The sequence below is a fragment of the Hyperolius riggenbachi genome, chromosome 2 (genome assembly GCF_040937935.1).
Source record: "Hyperolius riggenbachi isolate aHypRig1 chromosome 2, aHypRig1.pri, whole genome shotgun sequence".
Taxonomy (NCBI): domain Eukaryota; kingdom Metazoa; phylum Chordata; class Amphibia; order Anura; family Hyperoliidae; genus Hyperolius; species Hyperolius riggenbachi.
This window is the reverse complement of record NC_090647.1, coordinates 199,784,714-199,807,714: the sequence shown is the minus strand read 5'-3', so window position 1 is coordinate 199,807,714 and position 23,001 is coordinate 199,784,714. Positions and strand designations below refer to the sequence as shown.

General features: G+C 41.4%; 1 protein-coding gene across 8 annotated transcripts in view; it reads right to left on the bottom strand.

The window, feature by feature from the left end:
• NALCN (sodium leak channel, non-selective) overlaps positions 1-23,001 on the bottom strand; it is a 640,650-nt gene that overhangs the window by 128,066 nt on the left and 489,583 nt on the right. For all 8 annotated transcript variants that reach the window (XM_068267982.1, XM_068267985.1, XM_068267987.1 and 5 more), the window contains 5 exons: positions 13,293-13,366; positions 11,091-11,192; positions 10,615-10,684; positions 4,885-4,976; positions 4,683-4,805 (listed from right to left, as the gene is read on the bottom strand). In XM_068267982.1, coding sequence (XP_068124083.1) covers positions 4,683-4,805; positions 4,885-4,976; positions 10,615-10,684; positions 11,091-11,192; positions 13,293-13,366 — 461 coding nt within the window. The remainder of the gene's footprint in view (positions 1-4,682; positions 4,806-4,884; positions 4,977-10,614; positions 10,685-11,090; positions 11,193-13,292; positions 13,367-23,001) is intronic.

Here is a 23,001-nt window from a genome sequence, read left to right as displayed (position 1 = left end):
TAATCTGCACAAAGTCCATACAGCCTGGAAAAGGCAGAGTACCATGTCAAAAAAGATGACTTGGAAAAATCCCAATAGGATTCAAGAAAGCCATGTTAAGAACAGGAGGAACCTTGACAATTATATATATATATATATGTATATATATACGGTATATATATATATATATATATATATATATATATATATATATATATATATTTGTTTAACATCACCTCAGCACTTCATTCTTTTTTCTGGGTTTCTAAGCACCTTATGACCTTTTAAAAGTCACATTGGGACTATAAATCAACCATTATCCAGAAGCTATTATTCCTGAATTATCTCTGCATAGCTGAAAAGGTTACAGAACAAGTAGCATATTTAACTCTGGGCGTTCCATTTCTGTACATTCTTCCCTAGAAATAAATGTCACTGATTTTGTCAGCAAACGCACATTCATGGCAGGGTAGCTGCTGATTGTAGGTAGATGTTTCTTACGTATATGTTTTGTGAAATGGGAAATAGGGATTATATGGGCAACCATTTGTGTATTATTATTTACACAACAAATATGTTTTCTATATTCCATGCTTTGTTAATACCATAATTAGTAATCCTCTTCTTGGCTTGATGTAAAAATAATGGAGGCTTGCAAGGTCTTTAAGAATAATGGCGTCCATAAACCATTGGATAATTGGACAGATTAAAAACAAAACAAAAACAAAAAAAAAACCTATGCCATGTAGAACTCCAAACACAAAAATAATGCACATTATACAGTATGTTTTATGGAATTATTTACTAATTCAGTACTAAAAATATTTTTTTATTAGGTAAAAACAGTGAACTTTTCCATTTTCAGCCAAAAAGTCGCAATTATGTGTAAAAAAAAAAAACCTTAAATATATTAGGAGATAGAGTTTACTGTGTGTTTTTTTAAATGCTGGTTACCATCTATTGCTGACTGGGATAGGAAAGAATCCCTCCTCCTACCCACAGTAAAGTAAGCTAGATGGGCTTCCTTCCTGTATAGTTCTGTAGCAGAAAAGGTGATGCCATAGCAGCAAAAAGAAACAACAAAGCCCTTAACTAATAAAGTATTGAGGAAAATCCTGATTCTTCTCTACGTTGGTGTCAATAATTTCCTCTCCATGGTAACTAATTTTCTCTCTCTCCATGGCATATGCAGCAGTCTTCTCAAACCCCAAATAGTGTATCACCCATATTTCTAAGCTTAAAGTACTGCTGGCCTGGTAGGGATTTACTTTTAAATGATTTTATTACTGCTGCTGTGTAACTTTCACAGCACACAGCACCATCCTTCCCCCTCCAGCGCCCCCCTGAGGCCCGTTCTAGCAGAATATATTATCGGGGAGGAAGTGACAGTTCTTCCTCCCTGCTGTGCGTACATAACTCTACCCCCCCAACCTGCCACTTTAGTTCCATATGTGTTACACTGCACACAGCATGCAGGGGAGCTGTGCTGTTTGTGGGCTCAGGTTAATTGAGGTCGGAAGAATATCCGATCTAAATTATCATAAGTCCGCACACAGCGCATCTCCCCTGTGTGCAGTGTAACACATAAGGATCTAAAACGGCAGGTGAAGGGGGCGGAGTTATGTACACACAGCGGAGAAGAAGAACTGTCACTTCCTCCCCAGTAATATCCGATGGGGGTCAGAGTGGGCACAGTAGGGGGGAGGCTGGTGCTGTGTGCTAGTCGCAGCACCAGCAATAAAACAATATTTAAAGGTTAAGGGGAGGGGAAAAGAGGGTAAGTAGTACTTTAACCACTTAAGTACCAGCGGTCTCTGCCCCCTTAAAGAGAGTCTGAAGCGAGAATAAATCTCGCTTCAGACCTCATAGTTAGCAGGGGCATGTGTGCCCCTGCTAAACCGCCGCTAAACGAGGGTCCCTCACCTCAGAAATCCCTTCGGTGCAGCGGGGGAGCGCTTCCTGGTTGGGGCAGGGCTAACCGCCGCAGCCCTGCCCCACGCGCGTCTGTCAGCGCGTATCTCCGCCTCTCCCCCGCCCCTCTCAGTCTTCCTTCACTGAGAGGGGCGGGGGAGAGGCGGTGATGCGCCGCTGATAGACGCGACTGGAGACAGGGCTGCAGCCGTTAGCCCTGCCTCCAGGAGTGACCAAGTCTGCGACCAAGTGTTGCAGTGGGGGGTTTGGGGGTGAAGGGACCCCCGTTTAGCGGCGCTGTAGTGGCGGTTTAGCAGGGGCACACATGCCCCTGATAACTATGAGCTCTGAAGCGAGATTTATTCTCGCTTCAGAGTCTCTTTAAGGACCAGAGACCGGTGGTACAATACCAACGGAATCCCGACAAATCACCACACATACCCACCGCAACCGCCATCACCGCCGCACACCGGGATCCTCCTACATAGACTATGCCATCTCTATGATGGCAGAGTCATGTGAGACGGTCAGGAACCGCTTTCATTGGCTCCTGACCGTGTCTATCAATGTAAGCCAATGGGAGTGGCTTACATTGATAGACACGGCCAGGAGCCAATGAAATCGGCTCCTGACCAGCTCACATGGCTCTGCCATCATAGAGACAGGCAGAGCCAGTGAGCTGTGGCAAGAGACGTTGGATTTGAGTGGCACGATCGGCGGGGAGCGTCATAAACGGCGGAAGTGTGCTGTGGGCGGTGATTGAAATTTACGCCCTGCCAGCCAGGAGCCCACCAAAACAGGGCATAGATTTCAATCACCGTGGTCCTAAAGTAGTTAAGGTATGTTACAGTACTGGCTACATGTCACTTGATTCTGACTTTACCTCTTCATGTTTATGTAACATTTAATCTGGGGCCCTTTCACACAGGTGCGGCATTTTTACTGCACCACACCACAGGACAATGACAGTCTATGGGCTAGTTCATACTACCCATGGTGTGCTACGCATCGCCGGAAGTGCCCTATCTAAAGGTGAGCCCATACTTACGTTGCCATGCGGCTCCTGTGGCAACCTGCAGTGATCTGCAGCAGTCCAGAAGTCATGTACATCTTTGGGGACCTTGGGGTTGTAAAAATGTTGGCAGCGACGTTGTTCTTGCGCAGAAGTGTATTTTTACAATAAGCTTCCGTACACAACAGGAAGGGAGCGCAAGTGAGCGTCATTTCCTGTTTGGCTGTGAGCCAGAAGGGGATTACTGTGTACTAATGCAGTAATCCCCGAAGGCATGTTTTTGGCTGTGCATTCCCTGGACCGGGCCGCACTGCTAACGCCAGCCAGCAGTCTGAAACCAACCTAAACTTAAACCCAAAATTGCCACATTTAAAATTTCAACCTTTAGTCTCATGCTGCTGCTGTGACCAATTAAGCACCCGGTCATAAATGATGGATCGTATTTCCACATTCCAGATATGTTATTTCTGTGTCTTGCGTATCTGTTGCTGAGTATAGAAGTTTATGTTAACACAGAGGAGAATGAGGAAGAGAAAACTATGGCCAACAGACACCACCAATTTAATTGGGGTGGGACCCAATACCAGAATTATTTTAACATCCAATGGTGTATTTTGATACTTGTACATGAGATGATATTGTTGCATAACCTGGGCAAAAAAAACTCTACAAATGCCATATTATGGACATTTTTAGAATGTTAATATCACCACTTGGTGATTCAAGCTTTCCCACTTCCAATTTATCCTCTGTGTTTTCTACCTAACATTCCTTGGTCACTTCCTGTATGCCTGATTAGTGCATCAGTGTCCTAGAAAACTGTATGTCATCCTACTTGCTAACTGTGCTCCAGTTCAGATTTTGGTATTGTTGGTTGCTGGAATATTGGAAGATAAAGAGGGGTGCAGGAGGCGCCCCAGAAATCTTGCACTACAGTAATCAATAAATAGTAAAAAGAAAGCTTACCTCCAAGTAAGCACAAATGCCTGTATATGGAGTAAAAGGTAATTTATTGGTCAGACACTTAAAGATAATGTGTTTCACGTATCGCAGTCCGCTTCCTCGGATCAGTAAAAACAAGGATCTTGTGGGTAGCAGTCTGTAAATTAGGAGCACTTGTAGCCTGTAAACTGTCTTTTTACTACATTGATTACCACTGTACAAGATTTTTGGGTCACCACCTTCACCCTACTTTACTTATTCAACAGCCTCTCATTCCACTGGGGTGTGTGTGTGTGTGTGTGGGGGGGGGGGGGGTGTTAGTCTTTAAACTTTTTATGTTTTTTTTTTAACTTTCTACAATATTTTTTGGAACATGACCTATCCAGCTGAAGGACCCAAGAGCTTAAGTGAGGACGGGTTTTCCTCACTGGCTATTACACTGTAGTTGCCAGTATTGCAACCCATGTTTGTGAGTATCACTCACACTGCTTTAAGAAGGTACTGTACCTTAACCTACTACACTATAAGTGGCTCCTGGTGTTTCTCTGTTTTTTCCTATTTCCTCTGGAAGGTCCCTGAAACCCCCAGAACCCAACCCCAGTATACTGGAAGGGCTTTGTGTGGAGGTAAGTCCTTGGATACCCAAATACTGCTGGACACATTAAAGCAGAATTACAAACTGTCATAACCTATGGTAAAAAATGTGTTTCCCTACTCGTTATTGCTCATATAGTTATCCTACTCACTTTTGCCCCAAAGTAATGTAATCTGTGTAAAAAATTCCATGCCCCCCCCCCCCCCCCATGCATCAACTGTATTGATTCTGTAGTATACTCACGGATTAAATCGAGCTCGAACAATGACCCGACAGAAATTCCTAAATCTGTGCTCACGACCAACAATGAAGAGGGGTTTGTCAAAGTATGGGTGATTCTCTCGTAGTTCCTCTTCTTGTACTTTCCTAATATGACAATGAATAGACTGAAGTTAGGAATTTACGCAGATGTTAATCAATGCATTTAATAGAAAACTATGCATACCTTTTCATCTCTGCCTGCTCCTTCTTCTCCTGTATCATTTTAATTTCACTGTCTTCTCTCTGAGCATTTCTGTACCGCACAGTATTGGAATGCTACAAGGGAAAAATATAATTTGAGATGACAAAGTTTTGTTCATGGTGAACAACAATTTACCTGTTTTCCAAGAAAGAATGCATATTTTAACTTTATTTTCATAATTGACACAATGTACATATAAAATAATATATATAGCAATAAGCGCATGCTAGGATATACTGTACATAAATTGTCTCTCTTGCATGAATGTCAGATTGTACACTTTCACCACATGTCTGAGCTAATGCAGAATTTTTCAGCACCAACTCCAGCACAGGAAGAAGAGCAAGGTGGAGCTAAGCATGAAAGATGAGTCTTTTTCTGAGTACAATATATTTATCAACTGTTTAGTAGTGCATCTCTGGCAATATCTCTTCATTCCGCTCACGTGAATGAAGTGCTCTAATCAGAGGCATAACTAATGCTGGAGCTACACACTGCAATGGATTCCAGGGCTGTGGAGGGCCTCAGCTACTTACCCTACTTGTTCCAACACAGGGCCCTCCTACTTCAATAGCAGGTGTTGCTGTAGCCACTTTATTAATGCGTGGAGGGAAGTCATAGTGGCTACACTGTTATTGGGGAAGGGATGGGGAATGCACATGGTGGCCAGGCTTTATGATCTCCTGAAAAAGGGCTCCCAGGATGCAGAGGTTACCATGGCAGGAATGGAAAGGAAGTGTAAACGTATGGAGGCCATATCAAAATTTTACTGGTAGACTCTATAAAGTATAGTTACATCCCTACCTCTAACACACTTCACGTAGCTTGGCAATTAAATTAACTGGACCCCATTTCACTTTGATAAGCAGTGGATTTGTTTCATTAGCATAGTGCTGTAGTTGATAACTCTCGCCTTGGAGTCTTGGTGAGCTGAACTCAAATCTGGGCCAGGACACTATTTGCATGGAGTTTGTTTGTTCTTCATGTGTTTACTTGGGCTTCCTTTGTGCACCAAAAAACATACAGATAAGTTAACTCGTTCCCCCTAGTGTTGGGCGAACAGTGTTCGCCACTGTTCGGGTTCTGCAGAACATCACCCTGTTCGGGTGATGTTCGAGTTCGGCCGAACACCTGACGGTGCTCGGCCAAACCGTTCGGCCACATGGCCGAACTAAGAGCGCATGGCCGAACGTTCCCCGAATGTTTGGCTAGCGCTGTGATTGGCCGAACGGGTCACGTGGTTCGGGCCCGAACGCGCTCTGATTGGCCGAACGGTCACGTGGTTCAGGTAAATAAATACCCGAACCACGTCATATCTCCGCCATTTGTCTGTGGGTTTAGCTTTGGGTAGGCAGGCAGGGTAGTTCGCTCTCCAGCCACGCTAGCCAGGGTCCCCCCCAGTCATTGTGTGTCGCTGCTGGGAACAGTAGTACACTGCTCGCTCAGCCACACTATATATAGCATTGTTTACTGCCACTGTGTACCTCGCTCAGCCACGCTATATATAGCATTGTGTTTTCTGACACTCTGTGTACACGGCTTAGCCTGACTATATAGCATTGTGTGTACTGCCACTGTGTACCTCGCTCAGCCACGCTATATATAGCATTGTGTTTACTGCCACTCTGTGTACACGGCTCAGCCAGACTATATAGCATTGTGTGTACTGCCACTGTGCACCTCGCTCAGCCACGCTATATATAGCATTGTGTTTTCTGACACTCTGTGTACACGGCTTAGCCTGACTATATAGCATTGTGTGTACTGCCACTGTGCACCTCGCTCAGCCACGCTATATATAGCATTGTGTTTACTGCCACTCTGTGTACACCGCTCAGCCAGACTATATACCATTGTTTACTGACACTCTGTGTACACCGCTCAGCCAGACTATATAGCATTGCGTACTCTGCCAGTCAGTGTGTATATTGCTGGGATCAGTAATACTCCACTCACCGCCAACCACTATATGAGCTCACCATGAGTTCCTCAGAGACCTCTGCTGTGAGCAGCACTCCCAACAACAGCAACAGCCAACGCCCCACGCAAGCTATAACATCCACCCCAGCAGCCAGTGGTCAGCAGCAGCCCTCTCCGGAGGAGAATGTTGTGTCCATCGGTCCGTCGCCAGAACGATTAATGAGGGCTGCCATTGAGGAGATGATGGGGCCTGATGTGGAGGAGGAGGTCTGGCTCAGGCCAGCATCCCAAGTTAATGTTGAGGACGATGAGGGGTCTGTGTCTGGGGATGTTGGGGTGGCAGAGGTGGTGATCGGGACCATCTGTATGTGCCTCAGAGTCCGACCCCGGAAAACATGTTGTATCGTGTGTTTAGGTACTAAAATCTGCGTTCCCACTTCCCAGTACTGCCCGCAGTGCCCGGGTCCACGGATCCATATAATTTTTTGGGCAGCACTATCAAACTGTGGTACTATGAGTGAGTTGCCATGGTCCTTCTGTGCTGCCTGTCACACTCACCGTCTGTCTGCAGATGGATTGTTCAACACAGCTACGCCATCTGACATGTAGTCCTGGACCTTGACCATCTTCTCCAGGCGATTGGTGTTGGAGGACGTGGAACTGCCCGATTGCTGTTCTGTGGGCTGCTGCATGGGTGTCAGAAAATGTTCCCACTCCAAGGACACTGCCAATACCATTCCCTTTTCGGCACTAGCAGCAGCTTGTGTTCTTTGCTGCCCTCCTGGTCCTCCTGGGTTTGCTGAAGTCAGTCTGTCGGCGTACAACTGGCTAGAGAAGGAGGAGGATGTCAATCTCCTCTCTAAAGTCTCCATCCTCAAGGGCCTGCTGGAATTGTTCAATTTTTGACCTGTCTGACACTTTCTTCAATCAGTTTTTTAACATTGTGTTTGTATAAACTGGGTATAAACCCAGTAATTGATGTTGTCCAGATTCCAGAATAATGAATAATAATGAATAGTGAATAATGCGCGGGCCGCGTTCAATGCAGTCTAGCATGAATTGAGCCATGTGTGCCAGAGAATCCTGCCAGACTCCTCTGTCTTCATGTTCTTGTAAGCGTTGTGATTGTTGTGATGCACCATATTCGTCACCAGCATCACTTTCTTCCTCTTCTGCTGTCCTTTCCCGCTAAATTGTGGAAGTCCAACGTGCACCGCTCTGTCCCTCGGCAGTGGGGGCATCCAATTCCTGCTCCAACTCCAGCTGTTCCTCGTCCTGTTCTTTGTCATAGCTGGGACCAGCGTTTCCTGAGGCAGGTTGCCTGATGTTGGTATCATCACGCTGATCGTTTTCATCTTCAGAATCCCCCACTTGCATCATGCCAGCGGTTTCCATCTTCAACATTGATTTCTTCAGTAAACACAGCAGTGGTATTGTAATGCTGACTGTAGAGTTGTCACTGCTCAGTCACGCAACGTGGATTGCTCAAAATTTTGGAGGACTTGGCAAAGATCCAACATGGTGGCCCAATCAGATCCACAGAAGCTTGGTAGCTACTAGCTGCTGTAATGCGCCTCGGCACTGCGCAAAAGCGTGCTAGCATGTGCAGCGTAGAATTCCAGCGCGTAGGCAGGGACATCACCCAGCGAGCGATGGTGCGCTAGATTGAAGCGCTCCTGCATCTCTTGGTGAGTCCTTCAGAAGCGGTACTGGACTTTTAACAATGTTTGTTTTTTTTTCCTTCAACAGAAGATCTGCCACGTTGGAGTGAGGAGGACGCCGCCGACCCCGACACCAAGCTGAACCCCGGCGAACTCCAAGCAGAGGATCTTCAGGAACCCTCAAGGCTTTGAGCAAGCTGAGGAGGATCAGCAGTCCCGACGAGACCTCTCCTCATATGCGACTGAGTGCAGTGGAGCTCCCCAGAACAACCTCTCAGTTGTCACTTTGTCACTGGTCACTTTGTCACTTTGTCACTTTGTCAGTTGTCACTTTGTCACTGGTCACTTTGTCACTTGTCACTTTGTCATTTTATCACTTGTCACTTGTCACTTCTCACTTTGTCACTTGTCACTTTGTCATTTTGTCACTTTGTCATTTTGTCACTTTGTCACTTTGTCACTGGTCACTTTGTCACTTGTCACTTGGTCACTTGTCCAGATGATCTCGGTACACCTCCTGAGATTCAAATTCCTGCACACATTGCTCTGGGATTTGGGTGTGATGAACGATGCATCTAACTGGCCACCGGAGGCAATTAAGGCCTTCAAAACATTGAAAGCAGCTTTCTGTTCCGCCCCCATTTTGCGTCATGTTGAGTTGTTGACGTCATGTTCATCCTCGGCCTCGCCTTGCATTTCAGTGCGAGGTGCATTTTCCACAGAAAAAGGTTGTGAATCCGGGCACAACATTTGTGGCTGTTCCATTGACCTTTCACAGGTAGAAGATTGTGGGGGTGGGAATAGCTCCTCCGAATAGCCCATTGTGTCCTGAAAACTACTCATTGCATTGCTTTGCGCACACATTTTTTTGTCCTCATGCAAGGCCTGAGTTGCACCTGAAAGCGTGGCCTTCTCCTCCTGCGCCTCCTCCTGTTCCATCACGTCTGCTGCTGCTGGGTTAGCGTTGACGCCCGGTCCCTGTTTATTGAACCTCTTATCTTTATTACATTTATGACTGCATGGCGGTAAAAAGCATGCTATCCGCACGCTTCTTGTCCTCATGCAAGGCCTGGGTTGTTGTGTCTCAAAAAGCATGGCCTTCTCCTCCTGCGCCTGCTCCTGTTCCATCACGTGTGCTGCTGCTGCTGGGTTAGCGTTACCGGTCCCTTTTCCTGGAACCTCTTCTCTGTATTACATTTATGACTGCATGCCGACAAAAAGCATGTTACCTGTGCAAAGAAACATGACATTTTCCACATTTAAAAGACAGTTTTTCCTTTGAAACTTTACAATCAATTTTCTCAAAAACTATAAGCTCTTTTTCAAATATTTTTTTTTCCTCTTGTACCCACTCCCAAGGTGCACATACCCTGCTAATTTGGGGTATGTAGCATGTAAGGAAGCTTTACAAAGCACGAAAGTTCGGGTCCCCATTGACTTCCATTATGTTCGGAGTTCGGCGCGAACACCCGAACATCGCGGCGATGTTCGGCGAACGTTCGCGAACCCGAACATCTAGGTGTTCGCCCAACACTAGTTCCCCCTAAACAATTTGCCTTAGTCTGTGATTGGGACACAACACTGTGACCGTGGTAGGGAGGGATTAAATTGTGCGCTCCTCTGAGGGACTGCAAGTGACATAACTACAGACTGTGTAAAGTGCTGAGGAAGTTGTCAGCATTATATAAATACATAATAATAATAACATAAAAGATGCCAAGGCTGCATTTAGTTTTAGGTCAGATCACCAGTACATAACTGCACTGTACATTCTCTTCTAGGCAACAGTTGCAGGCCAACAGCACCCCCTTGCATCCAACATGAATCAGTGTAGCAGCCCTGGCAAGCAAGGCAAGCATTATTGGAAGCTATTATGGATGATATGGGCTACATTTTATACATTTTCAGGGCCTTAGGTACAGCCTCTAACTACTTGTTCTTCTCAAGCAATACATTTGCAGTGCGGGTTAGTATCAGCCTTTAACGATTGTATAATAGTTGTTCAGGAGCAATGTTTTTCATTGTTTGAGTATATTCCTTACCAAACAACACAGCTAGTTGATAGAAACATAGATATAATGAAATTTGTGTACACATAAAATGTTAACAATTAACAATTTATGAGACTCACATCCTGAGTTAACGTTTCCAAGGATTTTCCCCTGCTGATTCTTTGACTGTTAGAGCCATGTCTTAGTGATCTGTAACAATGAAAACAAATGCAATGGAGAAAAAACAGCAAAGAAAGTTGGATCATGCTTTAGTCTTGTAGATGTAGATAATATTTGAAAAAGAAATAAAGAATGGGACTCTCAGTGAATGAATGCCTTTGAGAAGCATGTCACTTAGGATGGCTTGGGGTGTAAAGGATTGCGTCCTCTTACAATGATGTATAATCTGCTTGGACAAAGAACACATTCTTTTCTTTGATCTTTAAATTGATAGTGGTGTTGCATTTGAATGAAGTGACATTTATAATAATACATTTTAAAGCAGTTTATTTAGAGGGAAGTGTGGTCATTCTCCCAGTGTAAAATAAGAGTAGGACATATAATATTGTGACAGATTGAAGAGAAAGAAAATGTGATACTTTCTACTTAAAGTTACCTTCTTTCTTGTCGTATGTGATGTTGCACACTGAGGATTGATCTCTCCTTGGCAGGCTGCCCTTCAAAGGAGCCACTCAGCATGCGCTGCCTCGTGCATGCTCTGAAAAAAATGATTTGCAAAGAGAAATAAATTAGACTGTACGACATGAAAAGATGTCTGGACTCAGTAGTTTGCAAGACTGTATTACAAATAGAAGCGCACACTTTAGTCAAAGCAGTTCAGACTATACATCACCATAAAACAAGGCAGTATTTTTTTACCCTTTAACAAATTCAGCTTCAGTCCTTACCTTGAACTCATAAACCTTAAAGGGAATGTCCAAGCAAAATAAAAAAATGAGTTTCACTTACCTGGGGCTTCTACCAGCCCCATGCAGCCATCCTGTGCCCACGTAGTCACTCACTGCTGCTCCAGTCCCACGCTGGCAGCTTGCCGACCTCGGAGGTCGGTGGGAGGCATTGCGTACATTTTTACGCATTCCCGCTAGTGCAGGAACATTAACACATACATTTTTACGCATTACTGGTTTAATGCGTAAAAATGTACGCATTGAACCAGTAACGCGTAAAAATGTATGTGTTAATGTTCCTAGACTAGCGGGAATGCGTAAAAATGTACGCAATGCGTCCCGCCGACCTCCGAGGTCGGCAAGCTGCCAGCGGGGGACTGGAGCAGCAGTGAGTGACTATGTGGGCACAGGATGGCTGCATGGGGCTGGTAGAAGCCCCAGGTAAGTGAAACTCATTTTTTTATTTTGCTTGAACCTTCCCTTTAAAACATTTTCAGCTTTTGTAAATATGGGAGATTGATTAACAACTGTTTGAACTTTTGTTTTATGTTACCATGCAATTAATAAAAGTGAATTTTGTTTTAGAAAGGTGGGGAAAAAATATCCACAATTTTGACATAATGCAGTTTCATTATCCAGGAAGGAAAAATAAAAAAAGGAGAAACACATTTAACACAAAAAAAATATAATAGTCCTGCTTTACAAAGGTATTTTCAGGCTGGAGATCGTCATAGGCCATTGGAGATCATAAGTGAAAAAGATTTATGAAATAAAGGCTTAGCAACTTTTTGTTTACCTACTGAGTATTAAAGTTTAGGTTCGATCAGAATGTAATGCTAGAAGTTTATTATTAAATTATAAAATAACTATAATAATTTCCAAGCTGGCCGCTGTGTGTCTGTATGTCCTTCCATCCCGCTCTTGTACCCTCCTGCTCCACCCCGCTCTAACTGGCCACAATTGGGCGCAACACTGATCAGATGGCGCCCAGGTGCATGGAACATGCGTGCTGCAGTATAGCGCTCATGCGACGGGATGGGGGGGCATGTGCAGCAGGATGGCACACAATGTTTAGAGAGATGGTGTGCACACTCCTACCCTGCTAAGCTTAAAGCATGTCTCCAACTAGTTGTGGCGTTATGCAGAGTAAATATACCACCTCAGTTTTATGGGTGCATGACACGGGGAAGGGGTGGGGCATGCAACAAAGTTGTTGAGGTAATCCATACACCAATTATAATACAAAGTAGGGTAAAGCCCTGCTTTTATGACTATACAATGTGAGTGGGCAGCAAAGAAAAACTTACTGGATTTGTAGTTATGTGACTGAAATCTTACTTACACGCAAATAGAAAGAATTTAAAAACAAAAAAATAAATAGCGTATTTATTTACACATACTTGAAAATGCACATGTGATGTCAATCGTCTAATCTGTAATTGCCTAGCCCATCATTAGTCTTAGCTACTTTACATTATGATCAAGGTCAGGGGCTACAAACCCTGAACATCTAATAGAAGACAGTTTTAATAAATTGAGGCCAATTTTACAGAATTACTCTGTGTAATAAGACATTCTATAATCTCAAGCCTGGAAATGCCTTACAGGCTGGCAATAAGATCCGATCTATCCATCTATCTTGGTTACAAAAACACCAAATTTCATGTGGTTTAGAATCCATAGTCAACAGACCCATAAGGCTGATCTAATTTGTATTTCTAGCAGATTTATTGATGTATATATGGTATTGATTCATAAGAATTTGACCTATTAGTAAAGGCCTCATGATTCTCTTTTGTTTCCTATAAGCACAATCCATTCTAAATTCAGATTTGGTTAGAGCAACATGTGCATCTCTTCATGAATATTTTTATGAGTGTTAATCTTTACTCAGTAAACCATTTTATTACCTGAGGATTTTATTTACTGCAGTTTCCTTTTCTAAGAGGTTTCTTGCTCTGATACTGAATACTGATTTGCGTAGCTGCGAAAAAAGACAAAATACATTTACTTTTTGATTCGAAAAATCACTATCTTACACACAAATCACACTGATTAAACCATTAAAGTTGAATTGCAATTAAGTTTTTTTTTACCATCCTGTGGGGAGAATCATGAGGGAATTTGTTGCTGTTTGAGATTTCCCTCCATTTCTTATTCTTGTGACTTCTGTGATCAAGATTAAGATTGGGGAGAAATCTCCAATGTAGGAAGCAATTCATAATTAGTAAGCCTAACTGTCAAATGAAAATACTTTATAGCTATTAGCAAGTTGAGACCTGATTCACAGAGGTGTGCTATAACTTCCATGTGCAGGTAGCGCACAGCAATTGTACAGGTCCAAACACCAGGAAAGTAGTGCACCTTTTTCTTTTACTGCAACCCATGTTACCTGGGTAACGCGCACATTTTTTCTGGTCACACATGGCATAACACTTATTACATACCAACACGAGCGTGCTACCTAGGTAACACAAGTTGCGTAATAATGTAATGCATGCTACTTCCCTGGCATTGGAATGGAACTGCACATGGCAGTTTTACTGTACCTATGTGAATCAGACCCTATGTTTAAAAGACGAAGACTGCAATGATTTTCTATGAATCCGTTAACAGTAGTCAGTGACATGTCCATTTTTCTTCATTACATTTCCACAACAAACAATCCTGACCAGTACAATTTTTGGACAGCATTGCCTTTCATCTGATGATTGACATACAACTGCTCTGGGGTGTCAGCGTCCCATGCAATACACCACAGTGCATTTCTGGAAGACTACAGAGTAACCCTGCAATGAGGCGAGGGTCCCTTCTAGTGTGAATTGAGCTTCATCCATTAACGGTACAATATTTTCATCAAATGAAATAATTTCATTAGACTTAGAGAGCAAAAGTAATCAGAAGGTAATTGTTGATTGTTCAAACAAACTGGAATATGCCAATTTCTGTCTTCAGATACGATTGCAAAATCCAACATTCTGAACAACAACATTTTCTATTCCAATTGATTATGGAATCATTTTACATCAGTTTTCTCCTTATATTGCATGATTTTCTGTACAGTACAATCAAACACCTGATTGAAAGTTCATATCTGAGGAAAATATTGTACCGCTAATGTGCACCTTAGTTCTAATGCTACCTTTTGTCATACAGGAGGAAGTCCCATATTTTTGTATGGCACACCATTATTGATGGTCATGACTAGGACAACGCATGGAGAAGCATATAATCAGATTTGTCAGGTGATAGTTATTTAAGTCTCTGATTTGATAAAAGAGTTTGGAGAACTTTGAGCATTTTGCAAATTCAAGTTTACTTGAGCTTCTGCCAAGGTTTTGTAAAGCCCACTATGCAGCATTTGCCAAATGATTTATTTATTTATTTATTTTAATATTTATATAGTGCCAACATATTACGCAGCGCTGTACAGAGTATATTGTCTTGTCACTAACTGTCCCTCAGAGGGGCTCACAATCTAGTCCTTACCATAGTCATATATCTATGTATGTATCGTGTAGTACATGTATAATAGTATAGGGCCAATTTAGGGGGAAGCCAATTAACTTATCTGTATGTTTTTGGGATGTGGGAGGAAACCAGAGTGCTCAGAGGAAACCCACACAGACACGAGGAAACCATACAAACTCCTTATTTTTGGAATTGAGAATAAATGAATATATGTGTGACCAGCTTATAACACATGTTCTTCCTAAACTCCTTTGAAAAAGAAACAAATTGAGAAGGAAAGACCATTCTCATAACGCAGTTTAGTGCTGCTTCTGTAGGACTTATTTGTACAGATTTCAAAGCTTCAGTTTTTTATGTATAGGTTCACACTAAACAGGAAATGTTACCATTTCCCAGAATAGACCACAACTGAAAATAAAAATGTTGACAGATACTAAATAAAGTTTAGGATCTGTTCAGACAAGTTCTGTTGTTGCGTCCATTGTAGTGACGGAATGTAAAGTCTCATGCTGTGGGAATTTTCCACACACTAAGTGGAAGTCGGATATGTCATATATAGAATGCTATGTATGTCATGTCTGTTACAGTAGACACCAACAGACTACTGAGTACAACTGGTAAAGTCACAGAGGATTGTACATTGATCCGTTGCAAACCTTCATGGTATGGCTGTGTTCTAGTGTGAACCTAGCTTATTACTTTTTTTTAACCAGTGTTGAGGTACAAAGAGTTCTTCCCTGCATTGAGTCATTGACACCAATCATTCTTTGTAACGTTGCATGTGTTGCGCAGCTACGCAAAGCTGAATGCATGCCATTAAAATCAGCATAATAAAAATCTGCCATACGTTTTAATGAAAATTATTTAGCTCTGTTGGGTAAAACTGCACAAACATTTTTTAAGTATTTTGCATCTTTGCAATGTTACCGCCACAAAATAATTAAGAATTAGTAAAAAAAATCCATAATTAGTGAAATAATTGTGTGGCTTGTTATGAAACCATCAAAGGTTATACTTTGATTATCAAAATACTGACAGAGCCATCTGCCAATTCCTGTTATCACCAGGAAGCAGGACAATCTGCTCAACATTCTCCAAATGTGTTTGTGTCGATTATGTGATTTAACAGAAACCATCTTCTGTGTCAGCTGTAAAAAATAAGCTGTGCAGATACATTTTTAGACGGGATAAGTATTGAAGTCATGGAAAACTAATCCAGAGATTCAAATAAATGCGACAGAAAGTTTATAACTACATGGCTAATATAAAAGAATATTCCTGAAATCACAATTCAGAGCTATTTGAACTGATTACAAGGATGCCTAATAAATACAGAATTCAACCTCTAACCACTTAATTTCACAGGCTATTTTACCTTTACCCCAAAGAGCCATTTTCACCTTTTAGCACTCCTCCCATTGATTTGCCAATAACTTCATCACTGCTTACCACACCTAAATGATCTATATATTGTATTCTTTTCACCACAAATTAGGATTTCTGTTTTCAGTAATCACCTTATGTGTTATGCATTTTATGGGGAAGGGGGGGGGGGGGGGAATATACACTTTTTCTCCAATTCCATCCCCTGTAGTTTTAAAGTAAACAATGCTAACTTAGATAAAACCCATACATTTCCTTTGCACATTTGTCCTGGCTATCACATTTAATTTATGTTCCTAATTTTTTGTACCCTAACAATAATTACAAGCCCTTATTTGCTGAAATAACAGTAAGATACCCTCATGACATACACAATAAAAAGCGGAGTCCCTAACTATTTATGTATTTTGTTAAAATGCTGTCATTTTGTTTCTGTACAATTGTTTTATAATAATTGGCTTCCTCCTAAATTGGCCCTAGACTAAGATACATATGTACACTACACAATAAATACATAGACATATGACTATTGTAGGGATTAGATTGTGAGCCCCCCTGGGGGACAGTTAAGTGTTAAGACTATATACTCTATACATCGCTGTGGAAGATATCAACATTATTAAAATACTAAATTTAATAATTTATTTTTGAATGTATTGTTATTTTAATTTTACTTTTGGCCCAAGATTTTGAGTTACCAGGAAGTGTTAAAAAATGTTTTACTTTATTATTAGAAATGAACATTGCTCCTGATTGGAGTCATGTTCATTCGTATACAAGAACTTTTCTTTTCTCAGGGAGCACATGTTGTACGTCCTGCCATGAATGAGCGCACCTGACGCTGATTGACAGGACGTACCGGTACATCCTGATTGCCTTTGTGAGATTCTAACTGGATGCATATACATTTCCAGTTTGACATAATTAGTTAAACCATTTTTTAATAGCTCTCTTTGATTTACTGTAACTATCATTTATGTGTTTTTTTTTGTGTAATTTGTTAAAAAATAATTTTTTTTGTTCCATCTCTTTTCTTTGATACTACATAAATGAAATTCATATCACATCAACAAACTAAAATTCATATCTTTACATCTTCCTGCAAATTAGACTGTACTTTATATTTTGCCTAATCAATAAAAGATTGGGCTGTCCAAACCAAATCAGGCTGTCAGGACCGACCTCAGTGCTCATCCACATTTTGTTTCAATAGCGTTTGATTTTTAGAATTCTCCCTTGTTATTAACATTGTGTGCATAGCCAGTGTTTTATCTTCTATTGAACTGTCAGTAAGTGCTCTGAATTCAGCTCTCCGGTCGACTACTTTATTTCCATAGAGAATAGCACTGTTTTTCTGTGTAATTGTAACTGTCAGGCATAAAATAACAAATCCACTGTTTATTTTTATATGGTAAACAAGTAATAAGGATGCTAACCAGGCAATTCAAAAGTTAAAATTACTATTACTTTTCGTCTTAATAAATGATCATTCCCCAGTTTACCTGACTCTTATTTGGTACACACACAATTTGGTACACACAAAGGAAGTTGCAGGGCATGCTGGGTTGTCCTTTTTTGCGTCTTTACTTTCCCCTCAGACTTAAAGAGGAGCTGTCAGCCATACTATCTCAGAAAAAAACCACATATATAAGTAGATAAATACTTGCTCTACTTACATAACATATGTATTGCACAGTCCAGGTTTTGTACAGTAAAAAAAAAAAGAGAAAATCCTTCTTAACATTTCACATTTCAACTGTGGCTATTTTGAAGCCAATCCTGATGTCATTTCCTCCCTTACTCTCCTCTGCCTGATTTGCCCACCCTTTACTATAGAAAACAGTAGGGAAAGAGGCTTCAGCCAATCAGGCTGCATTAGTTAAGTCTGAGGGGAAGTAGAGAAGCAAAAAAGGACAACCCAGCATGCCCTGCAACTTCCTATTTGTGTACCAAATTTTGTGTGTACCAAGTAAGAGTCAGGTAAACTGGGGAATGATCATTTATCAACAAGAAAAGTAATAGTGATTTTAATTTTTGGACTGCCTGGTTAGCATCCTTATTACTTGTTTACCAGATAAAAATAGATTTTTGATTTTATGCCCGACAGTTACACTTTAACACTTGCAGTGCAAGAAAACAAATAGAAAGAGACATAAGAAAAGTTAGTAGTAGGACTATTACTATATGTACCTGTGTTTATCTCATCATGCCACTTCAGGTATGCATTAAATGATATTCAAATTGTTGGTCTGACATTGTTGTGAACTTGAATTATGTGTTTTTGAATAAAACTCTGTCAAAAGAAAACCATTTTTTATGGACCCAAACTATTTTCTTGTCAGACTCCTTTTGAGCACTTAACTCATGTTGTGCATCAAGTCAAATTCATAATAAAACATGAACAATGTTGTGAACTACTCATTTACCACACCTCTTTGTCTCTGTTGGGCATGTTTCTCCTCAGTTCCTCTGCTAAAATAACTAGCTTTGTGTTAGAGATTTAACTATATATGGGAATTGTTTAGTTTCCCTTTCGAGTAGACTTGCATCCTTTTTGTGAACAATGATTGATCTGATGAATGCCTTGCCATTCCTTTTCACTAAGGGCTCTTTCACACTAAGACGTGGCGTATGATGCGACATTAAGGTCGCACAACGTGCCCCTAAAGCAGCGCATGTAGGTTATAAAATTGGACGTTATTTTGTACTACGTTATGTGTCTCTTGGTGCGCCGCTTGCGTCGCATACTGATGGAATGAAAATGGCGCATGCGTTACATTTAAAAAAACAAAACATTACTGAGCATGTGCAACACACATAACACAGCAAATGTATTGCTAAACACACAGCATGCAGCACTTTCTAAATATTGCTACACGTTACACACAACGCAACGATGTGAATGTCGCACAGACTTTGCATTGCTGTGCGTTAGTCTGCGTTGGAACATTTTCTAACGTGCGACTTTAACGTCGCACTGTGAAAGAGGCCTTAGTCAACAATCAAAGCAAACTTGAGTGAAATCCAGAAAATACTGTAAGAACTACTGATAGTTCCTTTTTCCTATACTGTCTTAGGGCTATTTCACACTGGGTGATTTTTTAGTGCTTTGCTGATCGCCGGTGATCAGCAAAGCGCTGCTACTAATGTATCCCTATGGAAATATTCACACAGCAGCATTTGTGATTTTGATCAATCGCAAACCTGCTGCATGCAGCATTTCGGGGGCGATTGTGCTGTGAGTCTCATACTATTGAACGGGAATCACAAGCACAAATTGCGCTGAATCACGAGATTTTGCGAGCAAATCACAGAGCTGAACACGATTGCGGGCAAGCACCGCTTCAAGCGCCGAGTGTGAACCGGCCCGTAGGTTTTCTATGTTAACAAACACGCATCAAAGTGTGATAAGTACAGAAAGATTTACGAATAGTTGTACAGTATTCAATCTGCATAGATTAATGGAAATCTATGGTGAATGATAAACACTGGAGATGAAAGATTACCAGCAGAAATATATTATACTAAAAAGAGGACGGTAGATTATTCAATCTATCCAATATCTGTCTAGATAACTTGATATGATTAAGGTTAGGTTCAATCTACAGGCTGGATGCACAATGGTGTGTTCAGCATATCCTGAGCGGACTTGCAATGGCCCCATGAACATCGGCAACATACCTGGGATCCGGAAAAATTGTGCCTGTTGGGAAAGTGCATTCTGCTCCTGCTCTGTCCCGCTGCATTTAACATTGGCATGTATAAATTGATCCTCTGCTTAACATAGAATCCATTTACCCATCTATTTCTGCCCTACCGGATCGGAGCTTTTTTTTGGCCCAGTGTGAAGGGGCTTTTTGAGATGAGAGGTCCCTTTAAATTTTGCCATAAGGACATTCACTAGACCCAAGGGAAACATCACAGTTTTGGAAAGTGTAGAAAGGATTGGAATCTATTTTGTTTTTTTTTACTGCTATTACTGCTACTCATCATGAAATGAGGTACCATAAGTAAATCTCTTCAGCTGGGAGAAATATAATTTCCTTTTTTTTTTTTTTGACAAGCCACACCTGTCACGTTTATTGCCATCTCTGATATCCAGTCCTGGGATTACCAGGGTTCATTTGGGTGGTCGAAGGACAGGAAGTGAGGGAAAGTATACCCAGTGAGGACACAGACAACAATAAAATCCCAAAATAAATGTAACTGTCCATCCACACAATTCAAAACTCACACATATACATGCTTGTTTTCCCCTTACATGATTTATAACATTTTCTTTTTCAACAAATATTTAAAAAAAACACTTTAAAAGAGTATAAAAATCTTGATGTTACTCTGCTTTTCTATGTTTTGTGCTCTGTTTAGGAGCCTACAAATTCTGAGTATTTTATGTCAGCCACCTAAGAGCAGCAACACACTTTTCATTTATCTTCCAAATCCTTGCATTCATTTTCAATTAAGAAGTATATTCACTGTAGCTTTCATATACAATGTTATAAGTGTTTAGGATGTGGAATAAATGTCTGCTATTTCGTAAGCACCTTTCAAAGTCTATGTTATTTCTAGCCTTGAAGTATGTTCCCAGAATTATACTGACAATGCAGCTTTCACATCCTTCCCACACAGTTCTTCCTTATCAAACAAATTGCTGTACACGATGAGTAATCTTCTGACTTGCCACATAATACATTTCCATTTACACGTTATAAGGCCTATGAATGAACAAGGATTCTGAAAGGTTGGCAAGTATTGTAATCTGCTAGGATTATGCATGGCTAAAGAAAGTGTTTCTATTTTCAGCAGGCATAAAGAGTAAGCCAGTAATGCTTCTTATGGACCATTCAGCTCGTGTTACATATTCACAACCATTCATATGAATTTTAGAGTTAAAAACATAATTACTGCAATAATGATGGTACTTATTATATTGAGACTGCAAGGCAGCCTTGTTCAGTGCCTCACAGGATGTAAAAATGTCACAAGAGTTTAAGTTGCACTGTGCTGCACTTGATTGTATTATTGCCTTTTAACAATACAGTCCCAGGTTAACATTTTTAACACAAAACTATGTGCATGGAGTTTGTACTTGGGCTTCTATGGGTTTATAATAATTGCAGTATTTGCATAGCGCCTTTCTCCTGTCGGACTCAAAGCGCTTGCGAGGCAGCCACTAGAGCGCACTCAGTAGGCAGTAGCAGTGTTAAGGAGACTTGCCCAAGAAACTCCTTACTGAAATAGGTGCTGGCTTACTGAACAGGCAGAGCCGAGATTTGAACCCTGGTCTTCTGTGTCAGAGTCAGAGCCCTTAACCATTACACTATCCAGCCACCGGGTTTCTTTCAACATACCCAAAAATGCTAGTAATTTAATTGGCTTACCCTTCACCCCATTGACTTTAGAGTCTAGACCATGTTAGGGATATTAGACTATGAAAATCCTAGATCATGAATTGTAAGTTACTCTGAGGAACACTTAGTAAACTACAGAATAGAGATGGCCCGAACCGTTCGCAGGCGAATCTTTATGGGCTTAGTACTACTTCTGGGTCGCTATGACCTGGAGTAGTACGCCTGCGCTGGCCCGGCGGTGCGCGTCTTTGATCGCACGCCTGTTGCCGGGCACTCTCTGCGCATGAGCGTCACTCATGACGTCACGCACATGCGCAGAAAGTGCCCGGCTACAGGAGCGCGATCTAGGACGCGCACCGCCGGGCCAGCGCAGGCGTACTACTACGGGTCATAGTGACCCGGAAGTAGTACAAGGTGAGATGTTCGCCGGCGAACGGTTCGGGAACGGTTCGCCGACATCTCTACTACAGAATACTTAAAAGTTGAGGCGACATATAACATGGGGCTGATTCACATATCTTTTTCGGTTGAATCATCTCACCTTACTTATATAACTCAGAATGTATCTTTCCTTAAATGACTTCACTCATGATTTATCTCTCCTTATATATTTAAAGAGAAACTCCGACCAAGAATTGAACTTTATCCCAAATCAGTAGCTGATACCCCCTTTTACATGAGAAATCTATTCCTTTTCACAAACAGACCATCAGGGGGCTCTGTATGGCTAATATTGTGGTGAAACCCCTCCCACAAGAAGCTCTGAGTACCGTGGTACTCCTGGAAGTTTCCTGTCTGTGAACCTTGTTGCATTGTAGGAAATGGCTGTTTACAGCTGTTTCTAACTGCCGAAAAAGCATGCAGCAGCTACATTACCTGCCAACAGTAAAAATGTCACCATGTAATAAATGTCAGAATGTAAATCAGGGATTTAAAAGATTTTACAATGGGCAAACACTGACTAAATTATTTATACATAATTATTGTAAAAATGAAGCACTTTTTTTTATTACATTATTTTCACTGGAATTCCTCTTTAACTCCCGATTATCTCTTTTTAATGGGCTTAAAAAGAACCAGTGACAAAGCACCCTCATGTATTTTACCATATATATCTGTGGGAACATTAGAGAAAACACCAACCCGGCACTCTGTTTCAAACATCATTATAGCTGAGCCTGACTTCTCTGATGTCTTTTCAAGCCCAAGCCTGCCCCCTTCTGGCTCTGCTATAGTGACTCATCTATAATGATTCCTGAGCAAAGCCAGACTGAATGCTCAGTCTGGGATTTTATCAGGGCTGCTAACAGGCAGGCTGAGAAGTGAAGAATGAAACAGAGAGCAGGGCAGGTGTATATATGGTAAGGTGATATATATGGTAACATACATGAGGGTGCTTCATCTCTGGTTCACT